This window comes from Taurulus bubalis (assembly GCF_910589615.1).
Source record: "Taurulus bubalis genome assembly, chromosome: 11".
NCBI lineage: Eukaryota > Metazoa > Chordata > Actinopteri > Perciformes > Cottidae > Taurulus > Taurulus bubalis.
Window position 1 is genome coordinate 12,318,334 of NC_136599.1, and position 17,216 is coordinate 12,335,549.

The 17,216-nt window shown below is 40.3% G+C and overlaps 2 protein-coding genes across 3 annotated transcripts in view; one reads left to right on the forward strand and one right to left on the reverse strand.

The window, feature by feature from the left end:
• Nucleotides 1-9,991, forward strand: part of lama5 (laminin, alpha 5) — a gene marked incomplete at both ends in the record, with an annotated part of 89,975 nt that extends 79,984 nt beyond the window's left edge. The window contains 21 exons of the mRNA XM_079226109.1: nt 41-183; nt 268-447; nt 1,225-1,364; nt 1,671-1,830; nt 2,352-2,485; nt 2,676-2,841; nt 3,434-3,568; nt 3,720-3,871; nt 4,354-4,486; nt 4,754-4,897; nt 5,090-5,220; nt 5,372-5,539; nt 6,028-6,160; nt 6,311-6,465; nt 6,937-7,129; nt 7,344-7,481; nt 7,995-8,154; nt 8,262-8,392; nt 8,554-8,647; nt 8,742-8,861; nt 9,843-9,991. Coding sequence (XP_079082235.1) covers nt 41-183; nt 268-447; nt 1,225-1,364; nt 1,671-1,830; nt 2,352-2,485; nt 2,676-2,841; nt 3,434-3,568; nt 3,720-3,871; nt 4,354-4,486; nt 4,754-4,897; nt 5,090-5,220; nt 5,372-5,539; nt 6,028-6,160; nt 6,311-6,465; nt 6,937-7,129; nt 7,344-7,481; nt 7,995-8,154; nt 8,262-8,392; nt 8,554-8,647; nt 8,742-8,861; nt 9,843-9,991 — 3,059 coding nt within the window. The remainder of the gene's footprint in view (nt 1-40; nt 184-267; nt 448-1,224; nt 1,365-1,670; nt 1,831-2,351; nt 2,486-2,675; nt 2,842-3,433; nt 3,569-3,719; nt 3,872-4,353; nt 4,487-4,753; nt 4,898-5,089; nt 5,221-5,371; nt 5,540-6,027; nt 6,161-6,310; nt 6,466-6,936; nt 7,130-7,343; nt 7,482-7,994; nt 8,155-8,261; nt 8,393-8,553; nt 8,648-8,741; nt 8,862-9,842) is intronic.
• Nucleotides 9,992-11,694: 1,703 nt separating this feature from the next.
• On the reverse strand, nt 11,695-17,179 carry adrm1 (ADRM1 26S proteasome ubiquitin receptor). Of its 2 annotated transcripts, none has more exons than XM_079225696.1 (10): nt 17,086-17,179; nt 16,031-16,271; nt 15,108-15,224; nt 14,365-14,575; nt 13,813-13,891; nt 13,583-13,719; nt 13,321-13,455; nt 12,770-12,927; nt 12,316-12,418; nt 11,695-12,192 (listed from the first exon to the last, which is right to left on the reverse strand). In XM_079225696.1, exons 2-10 carry the CDS (start codon nt 16,238-16,240, stop codon nt 12,104-12,106), a joined length of 1,239 nt encoding a protein of 412 aa, XP_079081822.1. In that variant the 5' UTR covers nt 16,241-16,271; nt 17,086-17,179; the 3' UTR covers nt 11,695-12,103. The 2 variants fall into 2 exon arrangements, with proteins under 2 accessions (XP_079081822.1, XP_079081821.1); XM_079225695.1 differs by having other exon boundaries at nt 13,813-13,894.
• Nucleotides 17,180-17,216: the final 37 nt, after the last annotated feature.

Here is a 17,216-nt window from a genome sequence, read left to right on the forward strand (position 1 = left end):
ACCGGACTAAGTTTCTTTCTGCTAATCTGTCTCTCTAAAGTGCACGACCTGGGTGAGACTATTCCTCTGCTCATGAAGAAGCTGGATAAACTGCAGAATCACTCCGTACAGATGCCAAACATCTCTGAGAACATCAGCCGCATCCGACAGCTCATACAGCAAGCGCGCAACGCTGCCAGCAAGGTACGCACACTCACACACACTCACACACACTCTCACTTGAAATTGAAAAGCCTGTAATTGCCTCCTCCTCTTTCCTTCATCCAGGTGAGCGTGTCGGTGAAGTTTAACGGGGCGTCCGGCGTTCAGGTCCGTACTCCTCGTAACCTGGCCGATCTGGCGGCCTACACCTCCCTGAAGTTCTTCATCACTCTGCCGGAGGCGGCCAGATCCCGGCGTCAGGACAACAGCAACCAACAATTCGTCTTCTACCTCGGCAACAAGGATGTAAGCACCCTGGCAACTTATTATCATCAACTCATCATCATGTGTTTTTTTTTTTTTCATTGTGTTTTTTTTGTTGTTTATTATTTTAGATGTCATTTTTATTGTTGTTTTATTTTTGTTGAAGACACGAGCCGTAGAGATGCCTGCCTTTCACTTTAGTATGATTTAACTAGGTGGCATTCGGCTGCTGGTGCTCAAAGCGCCAAAAAATACATAAAATCAAAAGCAATGTCTCCTCCAGAGATCATTACCCAATTACTCAAGATAATACACAGATTTCGTTGTAAGCAGTTTCATGTAGGAACAATTATCTCTCTACCGAACTACACCTGTGCATCTACACTCCATACTGCGAGCTCACCAAGCACCCCTGAGCGGTCGAGGAGGATGCGAGTATCTATCCCTCTCACAACCTCTCGTCCATGAGTAAATGCACGCTTCCCTCTTCACAGTGATACAGTTGGCGACTGTAGTTAGGCTGAAAGGAAATAGTTCTTGCATGAAATTTAACACTCAGAAACTCACACAAAACACTGTAGATTGATAAATAGCACTACAGGTGGTAGATTTTGGAGTGAACTGTCTCTAAAAAGATCCCTGTACCACTCTGAACATTCATTACATTTCATTCATTTGATCTATCAATACGTTCCTGAGTTTATTCTTTGTTTAGTGATTGTCAAGAGTGTTTATAGGAGTTGTAAGAGCAGGAAGGAGATCCTTTGCAAGGACAGTCTGGGTTTTTGTAGTTCATTACTGTCTATTTCGTATTTGTAGTCGAGTAAGGAGTATCTGGGCATGGTGTTGGTGGGAAAGAGACTGCGCTGGTACTTCAACGTTGGAGGAGAAACTGCTGAGGTGCTGATGGTTGAAGACGTCAAGGCTAATGGAAACTTCAATAGCGTAGTGCTGGAGAGGTAAGACACACTATGAAATATGTGCATGCATGATGACATATTTTAAGTCTGTTTAAGTGTCGGCTATATTTATGATATTTTCCCTGTTTTACCTTGCTACTGAAGCCATTATCTATCCTTTCTTCAAAGCCACAAGACTCCATTAACAATAGCTATAATTACATTCCAGTGTTAATGGGTTGCTGTTATATCATTTCTCTAAACGCTGTTTCAATAACACATTTATGCAAAAAACATTTAATCAGTATGCAAGTTAAAATATTGACTTTTGGTAAAAGATATATTTGTCTGTCTGGTTGAATGCAGGATCCTACAGTACGGTCAGATGTCCATGTCTTCAGAGGCCTCTGAGGGGGAACAAAAAGTCACCAAAGCGTCCCTGGAGGCTGGAGGGGATCAGGGGCTTCTCAACCTCCTGACCGACGAAACCGTCTTCTATGTGGGAGGATATCCGAGTACTTTTAAAGTGAGTACATGGTGGAAAGCCTTCATACGAGAGCTGCTCCACCATTGCATTGCAGTCGTGGCCTATGCGAGCATCCACATTTTTATTTCAATGTTCGCACAGAAATAATTACTGGATGTTTTCTCATGTAGTTACTAACAAAAACTCATATTAATAATAAAAAGTACTGCAACTAAGCTGTTATGCTAAATAATAATAATCTTTATTGATAGAGCATTTTTTTAAACCCAAGTTACAAAGTGCTCCACAGAAGGCAGCAAATTAAAATTAACCAGAATTTATGATGAAATTAATCAAAACCTATTCCAATAATGTAAGATAAAAGAAAGAGACATTTAAAAGAGATAAAGACAGAAAAAAAGAAAATTCAAAGAACATAAGTCAAATCAGAAAACACTCTGTCTTTTGAAAAGACATTAAACAAATATAATAGATAGGAGTTCATGGATCTGTTGTTTTCATTTTTCATGATATATATTAGTATATAGTTACTTAATCTTTATTCTCTTTTTGTTTTTTAGCCCCCCTCCCCGCTCGCTCTGCCTAACTTTAAGGGATGTATCGAGTTAGATACGCTCAACGAGGAAGTGCTCAGTCTGTATAACTTTGAAAACATCTTCCAACTCAACACCACAGCGGAGAAACCTTACGGCAGGTCAGTGTACAAGTTGTCATTCAATTCATATAACTAAAAACATGGTGCGTAAATAACCTCCAGTTTATTGTTTATAAGACAATATCTTTCATGTTGTCTTTTCTCTTTATATTTGCTTTACTTTTAACTAAACTCACTCTAATAGTGTCCATTTGTCTTCTTCTGTGTGATTCATAATGGATTAAAACAGGTCCAAGCCGGTGCTGACTCAGGCCTGGGTGAATGACGCGGCGTACTTTGACGGGACCGGCTTTGCTGAGATCACCTTTACTGATGAATCTGCTCGCATGCAGCGCTTTGAACAGGAAGTCAAACTGATCTCACACAACGGAATACTGCTGCTGCTGCACAAAGCGGTAAAGACTTCATTAATTCATTCATTAGTCTCTTCAGGAAGCCAATTAGAACAAATCTTACTTTCTCTTTCGTAAATAAACTATTGCTCCATAATAGAGCAAAAGCATTTTTTTTATCAGATTTATCGATGGAATAATCGGTTAGTATTGATGTTTTTATTGTTTTGCATTCATTGGCAATGTTTTTATCAGTACCTAAATTGTCCGGCTGATATTAATATATCACAGATACAAGACGCTGCCTGAAATAATTCAGATTAAATAAAATAAAAATGTGTCATTATCGCTGTAAATATCAGCCAATAAGTTAAAAAATATGCAGTAAAGTGCACAATATCTGTTTAAAAACAATGTCTCTGTTACATAGTTTGTCCACCAGAGAGCAAGTTTTTTTTTCTTTGTAGTGTCCTGCTCTGTGCACATCTTGTAAATATTGGAAGGATCCTAATAAAGATATTTTGTCTGATAGTTATCCAATTTCTTTAAACTCTTAAATATCAACATCAGTGAGTATGGGATTCAAAGGCCCAGTATTGGTCGGGTTCATTACTATATGGCTCAATGTTCTCTCCATGTCTCTCTCCTCCTTCAGGATCAGTTCCTGTGTCTGGCCATACTTCAGGGCAGACTGAAGGTTTTCTATGACTTCAATGGCGAGCTGGTGGAGCTCGAGCCCAAAGAACCTTCAACTCCATTCCTGATGATCAGTGATGCCGACCCCAAAGCTGTAAGTCTACCAAGTCTTTCTGCCTGTCTGTCTTTGTCTTTCTGATCTGAATAACACATTGTTACTACTCTCAAAATGCAATTCATTTCCACTGAGCACTCAAGTGTCCTCGTCTTTGTTGATGTGTGGTGGGTTGTTTTTATTTGTACAGCTGGAGATCATCATCCTGCGTTCAACCTCGAACCGTATTGTGGTGAGGAACAACCGCGTGGGCCTCTACACACACCAGTTCACAGAGAGCATCCCCCTGTTCACTGGCAGCTACTACCTGGGAGGAGTACCAGAGCACATGATGCCTGGGAAGTGAGTAGTACACACACATTATTAGTGGATGGATTGCCTCGAGCGCAATACTATTTCAGTTCTATTTCAGTTTAAAAGCAAATGCCTGCCAAACCAAGCCTCAACTGTACTGTTTTCATGTAAATTAATAAATTGATGCAATTTGAGAGGCTGAAAAATTAAAAAAATATTTCACACTTGCCACTCGAGGCTTCCAAAAATGTTTTTCTTTTCATTTTATTTTGTATGAAAAAAAAGCCCCTTGAAGAAAAATGTATGATCTATTATACTGGACTTTACAAACAAAATGGCAAATATGAACATACATGTATATGGAGGTTTGCTATCATGTTAGCTGTAACAATTATATAAGCGCATAGTATTTCATCTTGTTGAGAAGTACTTCTGCCGCCAAATTACCTAAAGATGTGGCTTTAGACTTTCGTTTGATTAAGAGCTCTGCCTCCGTCAGGCTGTTACATTCGGTCTCCGTCTCTTTTCAGGTTGAAGACCATGTTTCGCCAGCAGGGCTCTCTGAAGGGCTGTTTCAGGAACGTGAAGGCCCAGAACTCCCACATCGACCTGAAGAGGATGAAGATCTCCGGAGTCAGTTTCGGCTGCGACAGTGACCTGCTGGTAAGAATACGCAGCCCTACCATTCAGATCGTAGAAAGATAGGTACATTTCTATGGCATTACATTGTATATTTAGAGCTGCAGGTGTCCACAAGCTCAAATATTAGTCATTAACTTTGCTCTTGAGGCACAGGCACATGCTCATTTATTGAACCTGTGTGTGTGTGTGTGTGTGTGTGTGTGTGTGTGTGTGTGTGTGTGTGTGTGTGTGTGTGTGTGTGTGTGTGTGTGTGTGTGTGTGTGTGTGTGTGTGTGTGTGTTCATGTAGGTGGCTCGGGAGGCTCATTTCTCTGGTCAGAGCTACCTGGACTTGGCTCTGATGAACATTCCCAGCCTCAGAAATAACTTCTACTCCAGCTTCGGCTTCAGGACCGAGCAGAAAGAGGGACTCATGTTCCACCACCATGATCAGGTCTGACGAGTAACCTCCCTTCCTCCTGTTTCCTCTGTCTTTTCTCTTATTTACAGCTATCTTTAATAAGTCAATACATTTTTCAAAGTATCTTCCATGATGTTTGTCTTTCTCCTGCATTGGTCTCTTGGACTTGTAAGTGTCATCTTCTCGTATGTTGAGTTCTGACCTGTGGCTGTTGTGTGTGTACAGGACGGAGTGTTCCAGGTGTTTTTGCTTGAAGGCCATGTTGTAGTGAGAGCTGGCAACAGTGAGATTAAGACGCAAAAGACATACAACGATGACAACAGCCACTACATTGCTGTCTACAACAACATCAACGGGTAGGCTGACTATGTAATCCTGTAAAAGTCCACATCAAGCTCTCAGTTGTCTCTTTGTTCCAAATGTCAACATGAAGCCATCAAACTTTGGTACAAATCTAGATTAAAGCATGCATTGTTGACAGTGTGTTGATTGCTCACCCTGCTCCAGGATGCGTCTGTACATGGATGACGTGCTGGAGAAAGCAAACGAGGGCATCCGGCTTGACAGCAGAGGGCGCAGTGTGACGACCACGGAGGGAAGCACCTTCCTGGGAGGAATGCCCAACCAAGGCCTCTCTAATCTCACTGGATGCATCAGCAACGTGTTCATCAAGAGGTGAGAAGTAATGGCAGGATGAGCAACATAGCTCAGTCCAAAACGTTGATATCATGTCGTCAAACAGGGTGACATCATCTGCTTCTAACTCCAGTTGTATCCCTCAAAATTATTTTTTAAATATTTTTAATGCCAGCGTTATTATTTGCATTCCTGCATTTAAATTATTGATATAAATCTCTATATTCAGATTATTTTCATGTTTTACAGACACAATGGTTGTTTTCCCCTGTTCTCAACTGTTAAACTAAAAACCTTTGACTCCCAGATGACTCTGCTGTAACATAAGATTCACTGCCATAATTGAACTTGATTTGAACGTATGTTTGTAATTTTAGTTTTAACCACTTTTCTTCAAATCTTGCAAGCAACTTTCCTTTGATTGTATTTGCGAACATGTTGTGTGTGTCTTGCGTGATACAGTATTACTATACATACATATATTGTAGTTCAGCTTTCTAATGTGTGTTTGTATATCTTGTCTGCAGTGAAAAGGATTCTCAGAAGGTGTTGAACCTGCTGAAAGTGAAAGAAAACGTCAACGTTCCTCTTGACTGTCCTGCTGCCAAAAAGCCTCAGCAGATCGTTGCTGCCCAGCCCAAACACAGCAACAAACCCAAGGTACACACACACACACACACACACACACACACACACACACACACACACACACAGCCAATTCTGCTTTTACCGCAAATAAACATCAGACACTAACTGAACCTCTGTGCCCAGTAATAAACACAAACTGAATGTAAACTCTCTCTCAAACAGGGAAAGCACAAGAAGCCATCTGGGTCTCGCAGCCGTAACACCAGGGAGTCCTGTCAGGGGGAGCTGTCGGACCAGGAGGCCGGAGCGACGCACTTCAGCGGCTCCACACACAGCTACCAGAGATTCGACTCTCTGCCCAGATCACTCAGCTCAATGTGAGTGTGACCACACTGTCAATTAATTCAAACTCATCCCTTGAGTTCATGAAATTTGGTGCGCACATTTCTGTCTGCCTCAGGGTGAGTTGTAATCACGTTGGTGATCCTCTTACTTTTCGTACAGCAAGGAGTCAAACATACAGAGAATGATCACATCTACAGGGTGTTTTAGTCTCTTTTATCACTTTGTTTTAGTTGTGTGGCACTTCCACTGTGTGGTTCAGTATCAGCATCATTTCCAGCATCAGGCTGTTTTTGTAAGATCTGAAAAAACAACCTGAATGTACACTGCCAAACAAAAGACAAATTAGCAACTAGCTGGTAAATAATGTGGAACATTTAGCAAATATTAAATATATTATTAAATATATATATATATATATGAAATATTATATATATATTTAAATATTAAATATACTACATATTACATAACCATCTCTCTCTCTCTCTCTCTCTCTCTCTCTGCAGGCCTCACATCTCCATGGCGGTGAGGATCAACTCCTCTGATGGTTTGGTGCTGTACGCAGCCGGCGGGCAGCGCGGTGCAGCCACGATGTCACTCAGCGTGTCAGACGGCCACTTGTTGCTTTTGTTGGACGGAGGAAAGAGGAAGGTCAGCATGCGCAGCCGCAAGAAGTACATCGACAACCAATGGCACACGGTGAGGTTACAGGCAGGATCATGTGACCGGTTCTACCCAGGAAGTGAAATTGACAAAATCTATTTGACAATATTTGGATCTTGTAATTTATCTTTTCTTTTCCATAATCATGGAATAAAATGTATTTCCTCTGTCTGTCAGGGTTGTATCATATCACAGAGCCCTGTGTCTGATTCACCTGAACATCTCACCTGCTCTGTCTTTGTCACCTCAGGTGTTTGTAAAACGCGAAGGCGAGAAGATCAGCCTAATAGTGGACGGTATCAGCGCTCAGTCTAAGAGAATCCCTGGAGGAGACAGGACTCGTCTCGCCGGGCCTTTATATGTTGGAGGAGTCCCACCCTCACTGACGGTAAAAAAGAGTCATCTACATGAATGGATGTGATATATCAGTGCTAAATAATAATAGGTAAAAAGAAAAATAATAGGCTTTTTTCTACTTACCTAAGTCTACTTACCTATCTACTAACCAACTGTAATTCTTACTCACCAGCTTCAATATGTAATGAATATTTAATAAATAATAATAATAAGCTGGCAGTAACATGTGACTGCACCAGTTTTCATGGGGATTGTCAAATGTTTCTACAAACAAAATTGTATAATTAGAAATTACCCCAAATATAGTAGTTGATTTTTTTGAAGTGGAGTTGTATGAGGTACTGAAGTAAGTACAGATTAATGAAGGAAGTAGAAAATAATGAGGTAAATGAAACTAAAATAGAAGAAAAATGAAAGACAACATTACGAGATAAAGGGGACAGTGGTGATGAGTAATATCTGAATGTGAGATAGTGTTATCTCTATTGAAAAGCTCCTTCGTCACACATCTATTCTTCATGACTTGTTTTCTTCTAAACTTCAGGCTCCGGGCTCTGGCGGCTTCGTCGGTTGTGTCAGGGACCTGGCGCTAAACGAAGCCCTTGCAAAAAGCCCCGCTCACAGTCAGGGGACGGTGCCCTGCTTCCAGAATCCTCTCCAGCCCGGAGTGTATTTCTCTGGTCAGGGAGGACACATAGCAATAGGTACTTATCGTCACTCTCCTTATGTGTGTTTGTTTTTATTCCAGTCATGATGCAGCTTCTTGTTTAGGTCATGATGTGTCCTGATTTAAGGTGCTTTCTCCCCGCAGATGAGTCCTTGGTTCTGGGTCGGGATCTGGAAATCCAGTTGGAGGTTCGGCCCGTTTTGGACTCTGGGCTGCTGTTGCATGCTGGGACATCACCTGACCAACGCCTGAGTTTGGTTCTCAGACAGGGAGAGGTGAGACGTCACCAAGGAGGTTTTTTAACAAGACCTGGAGACTATTTGTGTTCAATTGTCAAAGAAATGCAAGAAAACAAAAGATGATACTTAATGATTATTTAACTGCATTGTGAACTGAAATGAATTGTGTGTGTGTGTGTGTGTGTGTGTGTGTGTAGGTGACTGTTTCAATAAACAGCGGCAAAGGTGAATTCTCTACATCCTTTACTCCTGAGGAACCTCTATGTAATGGACGCTGGCACACAATCAGAAGTGAGTTTACATCGACAAGTTACTAGTCACTATGTTGTCGTCCTGCTGTAACGCTGAGATAATGATGTTGCGTCCGTTGTCTCTGCGTCTCCAGTGGTGAAGAAGAACAATGTCCTGCAGCTGCATGTTGATGCAGCAAGTGAGCACAGCGTCGGCCCCAAACAGAGCCGCTCTGCAGGGTCCAAAGAGACTGTTTACCTCGGAGGGGTACCCGGTGAGTACACTTTCACACTGCTTTTTTTTTCCCCTTCTTTTTTTGCACAATGCCAAAATCATGGTCTTCAGCCTGATCCGGTTTCATTGTGTATTATGGTGAAAATGAAAGTAGTTTCCCACAAAGAACCACCATCTGAGATAAATTAGATTAATTTGGATCAAACTCGATGTCCTAATGAGCTTCTGATGTTATCAGTTAACTCATATACCCGTTTTTTGCACAATGCCAAAATCATGGTCTTCAGCCTGATCCGGTTTCATTGTGTATTATGGTGAAAATGAAAGTAGTTTCCCACAAAGAACCACCATCTGAGATAAATTAGATTAATTTGGATCAAACTCGATGTCCTAATGAGCTTCTGATGTTATCAGTTAACTCATATACCCGTAATTCAAACCTTTTCCTTGAAATAGTTTCTCAATATATTCATTTGTTTTCCCAAATATTGCATTTTTCCACAACATTGTAATTCTTTCTTGTTCTAGACTTTATTATACCCAAGGGAATTATCGCCACAGCACTGCACATCTCTGACAACAATACATATAACGTCACAATAGTAACAGCATAGATTCTTGTGATATTACTTTCTTTCTCTCTATGGCATTGCTCAAGGCATTGTCCTAAAATAGCTTTTCTCGTTGGTCCAACTAATGGTTTAAAACCCAAAGATGTTCAATTTACAACGATATAGTTTGAAATTTAGACATCTGGAAAAAGAAAATATTTTTAATTTTTTGCTTAATAAATCATCTAAATGACTTATGATCGCAATATCTCAGAAACACCTTGAGCAAATTCCTTCAAATTTCACACAAACATACACGAATTTGGTGTTCAACAGTAACTAATTTCTGCAGAATTCATATGGAAATGATGTCACTTTCACACAAATGTGTAAGAAGTTAAAATTATGAAGTGATGACATTTTGGACAGACATGGAGTAAACAGAAACATTTCGTCCCTCTGTCCACCAGATGGCTTCACGGTTCCGGGTCTACCTGCAAGCCTGCCAGTCTTCCACGGCTGCATCCGCCAAGCGACAATCAACCGCAGACCTGCCATGTTGTCCAAACCCCTCGCTGTGCACGGATCTGTGGGGACGCAGGGCTGCCCACACATGTAAAGCCAACACAAACTGTCTTATCCTCACATTCCACAACTGCAAATTACTGGTGGTGGGTGTCATGTTACTGTAGCTAATTTAAAATATATATTAATATTTATTTTCTATTTTCAGAAAAATGTATATTTTATATTTTACAGTTTGTTGTTGCAATATATTACTGGTTTGTTATTGTGCTAAAGGGTGCTATAACGACTGCATAGAGATGCACTGATACAAGTGACTGCTACAAGATATCAAATATCAACTCTAAAATCTAAAGAGAATTCTGAAATGTGAAGTTTATTGTCAATAAAGGCAACACTGCTTGATTTTTCTTGCTTTTGAAAGCAAATGGTGGAAAACAAATTTCCTGGATCTGCATTATATATTTAAGTAAATGATGCATACAGTTGTGTATCGTGCATCTCTAGCAGAGAATGTTAAGAATACCTACTGAGTCGGTACACTGTGAAAACTGATGTATGAGCAACGTCCTCAGGCAGCGCAGATGGGCAATGTCACCTGGGACCGGCACTAGGACTGGACATTTTGGAATATCAGACTCTCAGTGACGCAAAGATGAATACATTTATCATACAACACCAAAAAGGTTAAAATAATATAACATTTGGGTTGGGTTGCACCAACAAAGATGAATGAATCTACAATTAGTACTAATCAGAGTTTAGCCAAACTAGGTATTAGTAAATCCATACAACATTAAATCACTCATGATGGCTCTGCAGACAACACAACTTGTTGGCAAAATAATAGCCCAATATTGCTGTTCAGCTCCATAACAGTTTCCTTGATGAACCAATATCTTGAAAGAAAATCAGCAGCAGCGTCATAAAACTGTCCCTTTACTTTCGAGGAACTTGAATATTTTTGCTCAATCCCTCTCAAAAGTTTTGGTGCAACAGAATAAATTATCAAGGTTTTGAGTAAAAACTAAACTGATGTTAAAAGAGAGGTTTGAATGTAGATCTTTAATTTTAAGATGGTATAAAAGTTCGGTGTTACATGATTTTGAAGGTACATTTTAGGTTAACAAAATGTATTATTGGTGCAACCATGCCTAGTTATTACATCAGATATTAAAGTATGATCACAGCCTGAATGTGATTTCCATATAGATCAAACATACAGTAGTTTGATACAGTTTCCCCCAAAAACAAACATTGTAGTTTTTACCTCCACTACATTTGTCTGGCAGGGTTAGTTACAGATTTGTTTGTCCCATTCCTGTCCAGTGAAAGGCAAGAATCTCCAGATATATTGATTTTTAATGTTTTTGATAAGCTGAAGGATGAAGTGTTCCTTTATTTGTTAAGAAAATAATCTAATTAAATTAAATGAATATAGCGCTATATTGTCACAGTATTCGAAAGCCTCACAGGGCATAAACGTTGGATTGATTGCTATATGAAGAGAACTAACATCCGATCTGCCAGCTTGTGTCCAGGTTCAGGCAACATTTCCCATCGCTATTCCTTCATAAATGTAAACATGTACCAAACATGAGTGTGTGCAACTTGTATGTAATATAACCACTTTTTAAAGAATTTCTCACAGAAAGAATAAGCTGTCCCTCCCCCTCACTCCCAGCCCCCATGTTTGTAAATGCATTTTTAAATAAAGTCTTTTTTAAATACAAATTACACTTTTCAGTGTTTGTTTCCCATCTGCAAAAGATGACCATTGAGGTAGGTTGATTTGGGTGCAAATATGATTTTTTTTTTATTATTAAGAGTGAATCACAAAAGAAAGCCTGAGAACATCAGCACCTCGTCAGGCTCTGAACAGTGTGACAGAAGGAAAACAAAAGCTAACCATGGGCTCAATGCCCTCTTCGTTTCATAAATTGACCTTTCAGAGTAAAGGTAATTGTCAATAAAACAAGACAGAGCTGTTGATAAAGAAAGATAGTAGTAGTCACAGGGAAAACTGGCCTCGCTTTCATGTGTCAAACAGCTCTGCTAAATTGTGCTGTTCACCCTGAAGAAGCAGAGTGTTGCCTTTGGTATAGAAAGGTGGAAGACAACATGAAATGGGAGATAGGTTAAGAAAAAAAAAAAATTGTCAAGGAAAATTAATCTCAGATTCTCCTGCGGCTTGGCAGAGTGAGCTCTAATCCAGACTCATGTCCTCGTCGTCCTCTTTCTTCTGTTTGGAGGCTCCTTTACTGTCCTGCATGGCTTTGGCAAACGCCTCCACATCTGACAGGAAGACAACATCGATATGAATAAATAACAAGATAAGAAATATGACTAAGAGTTAAGAAGGAAAAAAAAAACTATACAATAAATGGAATAACATATGTTCCAAGTCATGCGTCTCACCCCCTCGGTTGGCGGCGTCCACAGCTTCTGTCGGCAGACCAAACTGACTCATGAGAGGGCCTAGCTGGCCGGAGGCCAAGGCACTGCTGAACATACTCATCGACTGAAGGAGGGAGGCAACAGACACTGGGGTTAATTTAATCTTGTCTACACAAACTTAATTAGCTAAAATCAGGTACATTGAGTCAATCAGGTACTTGTGAAGACACTATTTAGCAAATCAGATGTGGGTGCGAGGTCTTCATTAGTGTATCCAAAAATACAGCCTCTATTTCACATCTTTGATGTTAGTATTATCTGATTCTCAATAAAAAAAGATCACATTTCCATAAATCTGTTCAGTAAAATATTTTTCAACAGGTTGAAATGTTTTACTCCCCCAGCTATCCCCGACATAAGTGTCTGAACCAGAATTTGTATGTTTATTTGGAGTTACTTTGCGTTCATCTCTTACCTGTTGGAACTGAGGAGAGGTGATTGTGTTCTGGATCTCGTCAGCGCTCTGCAGTAAACTTTCTCCACTGGGGAGGAAGGGCAGGAGCCTCTGCTGGACCTCAGCATTGGTCAGGATTGGAGCCATCATCTCCGGAGTGCAAACACTCGCTAAATCCACTAGAGAACAGGAGAGAACCCCTGTCATTCATTTTATTCTCTGTTGTTGGCTTCTTTCCTCCATCTCCCTCACTTAGCTGATGCTGTTATTCAGACTGACTTGTAGTGACTAAGCAGTCCTGAACAAGACCCCACATTTAATCGTATGTTGCTCATAGTGGTTTAACAGACTGTAGTTGATCCTTAATCCATGATCTGTACCATCATAGTGTGTTATAAAGTTTTACTGGTAAATGTTATCGGCTAATATTCAGTAATAATATAAAATGGGCATTAATGCCTTCTAGTCATTATATTTGCACCCTTTTATTCTGCTGATCAAATCCGGGACTCAAAACCATGAAATGATCTGAACCGTCAGTCTTGTGATCCTTTGCAGCTCGAGTCACTCACCTGCTGCTCCCTGAGCATCTGAGGCTGCTGGGACATTCATGGTGGCGAGGATGCTCTGAAGGTCACTGAGCTGGATGGGCTGGTGGGAGGAAGGGCTTCCAACAGAGGCTGGGGTCAGTGGGGTCTGAGCTGAGGCTGCAAGGAGAGTAAACAAGATGGTAAAATGTAACACAAGATACTCTGTTTTTTCCTCTTCATAAAAAGCGTAATTCTTAATTGGCAGAGAAACTGAAACATAATGACAGCACTGCACTTCATGTACCTGGAGTGGAAGGAGCAACACTTGTAGGGGAGACAGCTGCGGCAGCCGGAGTCACAGGGGTGGTGGGGGCCTGAGAGGAACTCAGTCTGGGAGCTGCGGTGGATGATGGAGTGGCGGCTGCTGACTGGCTACGAGAGCTAAGAAGGAATAATGTATAATAATACAAATATTCAGAAGTAATTAACATATTCTTTACATGTTTTATGTTATACATCTGGTTTCTGACTTACCTGGATGAGGAGCTGCTTGTGGTAGGTCCTCCACTGCCCAGCAAGTTGGCAAGTCCTGGTCCTGCTAGAGCTCCCAGACCTCCTTAGACAAACATGAACAAATCAAAAAGGGTCCAAATTGATGTCGGATTTAAAAAAAAAACATATACAGCAGTTATAAGCTTTACAAAATGTTGTACAAGGAAAGTAAAAGGAAAGACAAATGTTAAAGTTAGATTGCAATACTACTACAAATTCTATTATTTGTTCCGAAATAACTTAACTCTTATTTTGTCATTGTTCAATTACTACAAGACATTTTGACTTAAAATCATAATTTAATGAAATATTTTTAATTTGTCTAAAGAGTTAAAATGGAGGCTTACTGTACTTGCGAGTCTTTATATTCTCTGGTCTTTTCATACAGCATGACCAAATATGACCAAATTTCTGTCACCATGTTTATGGTTGTTTCCTGAAGAAGACTTCCCTCGCTCAACAGATTCATGACTCTCTGCTGTGGTGAGTGTCAAGATGTATAAATATCTAAAAAATATATTCAGTGCTACTCACCCAGTCCTCCCAATCCAGTTGGTCCGATCAGCTGCATCAGCTGGTTGTGGCTCATATTTCCCAGCAGGTTTTGCAGACCTCCCTCTCCTCCGAGTGCAGAGAGTTCGTGACCGCTGCCGCCTCCGCTTCCTGCCGCTCCGGGAATGGGAGGGTTGTTCAGGTACTCATTCACCTTACGACAGTACTCATCATCCTTGTCAGTCTTTGGTTCCTGATGGAAATGAGGCATGCCAGAATTCTTTTAAATCAAAAGCTGAATTCGCCACAGACCAAATTAACAGGATCCGTTCTTTCCGAGTCATTCATAATGTATGGTGTAAGGCAGATGGAAAAAAAAAAACACTGACTTTATACTAATTGTGCTTTAGTCTATTTGTTTGACAAGGGACTTTATTCTACAAACACATTGCATTGAAAACTAATGAACAAAATCTGTCTCAACTGTTTTGAAAAGTCAGAAAATATTTTTAAACAAAAGAATATTAAGGGACAAAAACAAATCCCAATAATGTGTGGGTGCCTGACAAATATACTGATTACAGCCATGCAAACCCTGTCATCATGAGTGTAATAATCTCTCTTCTCTGTTCATTACTCTTATTGTCAGCTATTTCAGTTTTCCACTCAGTTTCCCTCTATTGAATATCCATCTGCCGGCACGCGAATGGACACAGACATCATACATTCACAGAAGACCATTTTTCCTCTTTTTAGAAAAAAGATGAGGGGCATCTTCCTCTCACCTGCATCCAGAAGAACAGTCTCTTGGATCCGGCCTTGAACTTCAACACGAAGACACGTCCAGTGGTGCACTGGCTCACCTTCTTGAATTCACAGTCATCGGGGAAGATGATCAGGTCCTGGAACAGGAAAGCCACAACATAAGACATTAAAGAGAGAGGCGGAAACAAACACTGAGGTTGCTCTGCCACAACAAAATCATCATCAACCGATTACTGAAATGGAAAACAAAGTCAATAGCATCATCACTGCAGCTCTGAAATAAAGACTTGCTCTGTGGAAGCCCAGCTAAATAAGGATACAATGTGTAAGCATTGCTTGTATTCGCAATTTATGAACAAATACAGAATTAATAGAAACGGGCAAAATGACAAAGACCAACAACGTTCTTTTTTTCATTTCAGAAGTGCCGACACTGCCCTCATTTAATTTGTGGTATTTGTGGAATGTACGCGATCTCTAATGAAATTAAAAACACGTGCTACTATCATTAGATAGTAGCACGTGTTTTTAATAACGTGTGATCACGCCAGCTGTTAATAGTCTTTGCGGATGATTTCCATGTGAACCTTCAGGAAAGGCAGTTGTTTACTGCAAGCCTGCACCAATAAGTACACGTTTTAGTCAAGTTCCAGTTGACCGATCTGATCTGTTGGATTAGTTAGGGATTTTGTCAGTTAAAAGGGTTGATATATTAGTCTTAAATTAAACTAAGCCAAAGACCTAAACAAGCAACACATAAACAACAAAGTACAAACATGGTTAGATTTACAAATTTCCCTCCCACTAGAATTACTGATTACATAAAGTATTTGCCGTTCATCTTGAATAAGAGAATTTAACAAATTGCAAATCATTACTGCTGACTAGTGACAACTAGAAAATATGACATCAGAGGAACCGTAAATATTTTAAAGTTACTCACATCATCAACATTTCCAGTCGTCCTATCCTTCCAGCAGAAGTGAATAAGGGAGTCATCAGACTGCTGGATGTATGCAGTGCCCTTGCGTTTGTCCGGTGTCACCACGTTCCCTTTCAGGGTCATTTTTCCAGCACGAAACTCCACCAAGTACTTGCTGGAGGTTCCCCTAGAGCCGCTCGCCAAGCTTGGAAAGAGAGCACCTGACGACATCTTTAGATCTCTTGGTAAACAAGCCTGAATACTGGAGGAGAATAAAAGGGGGTCAGGTTTGCAAGACCATAGTAGTGGCATGATTATTACTGGTATGAGTAACAAATCTACAAAGGTGGAGACATACATTATTTTGTGTCTGTGTGGAACCATATTTATTGTACTGAACACAATCATTTATTGAATTTCTGGACAGGGACAGAAATGCACCACTTGTATAAATTACTTTATTTTTACCGCGAGTCATAGAAAAACCTAACTAGTTAACGCTAATCTATTTAACAGGCGTACCATATTTAGCATGGGCATGTAAACAATTCATAATAGTGCAAGTCGGACAAAAATAAATCTTAGTAACATACTTTTAGTTAAAATAATTGTACTACAACCCTAAATACTAGCTAAATAAAATCTGCAGGACTTTTGACTTTAACGTTACTTGTACCTTTACACCGAGGTATTGCTACTTCTACTGAAATGTATTTAAACGTTAGGTTATAGACTGACAAACATTTCGTGTTGTATCACACTTTAAACTTCATATGTGATAGTAACAGTAGTGTTGTGGTATAATCTAAAAGTTTCAGGAGTTTTGAGCAGTTCGTTTGGGTCACATATACTTTGCTGAGCGATGCTAACAAAAGTAGCGGTTAGCTAGGAAACGTTAGTCACGCCGGATGTCATGTTAGCTAACGTTAGCGCGTGACTTGGCTAAACACACGAACAACAAAGGCCAAATGTCTCACAATGTGTCTAACGAGCAAAATTCATTCAAAATGTTGAAATAATAGCCAACTTTGTACAAGGAGCAGCTATGTGTTTACAAATGGATCGCGTTCAAATACCTGAATTCGAGTTCATAAACTTTTTCTTCTTCACGTCGCTACTAGCAAAGATGCTCTGACTTCCTGTTTTGTCGTGCGCGCGCCTGCCGTCACCGCGACCGAGCTTCTGGGGAAAAGAGGGCGGGTGAGTC

What these genes read in the sequence shown, in the direction of transcription:
- adrm1 (XM_079225695.1), bottom strand. Translation starts at nt 16,240, where the DNA reads ATGTCGTCAGGTGCTCTCTTTCCAAGCTTGGCGAGCGGCTCTAGGGGA. An exon ending in TGTTGCTCCTTCCACTCCAG is followed by an intron (nt 13,456 to 13,582) that starts GTACATGAAGTG and finishes CTCTCCTTGCAG; the next exon opens with CCTCAGCTCAGACCCCACTG. An exon ending in AGATGCTCAGGGAGCAGCAG is followed by an intron (nt 12,928 to 13,320) that starts GTGAGTGACTCG and finishes CCTGTTCTCTAG; the next exon opens with TGGATTTAGCGAGTGTTTGC.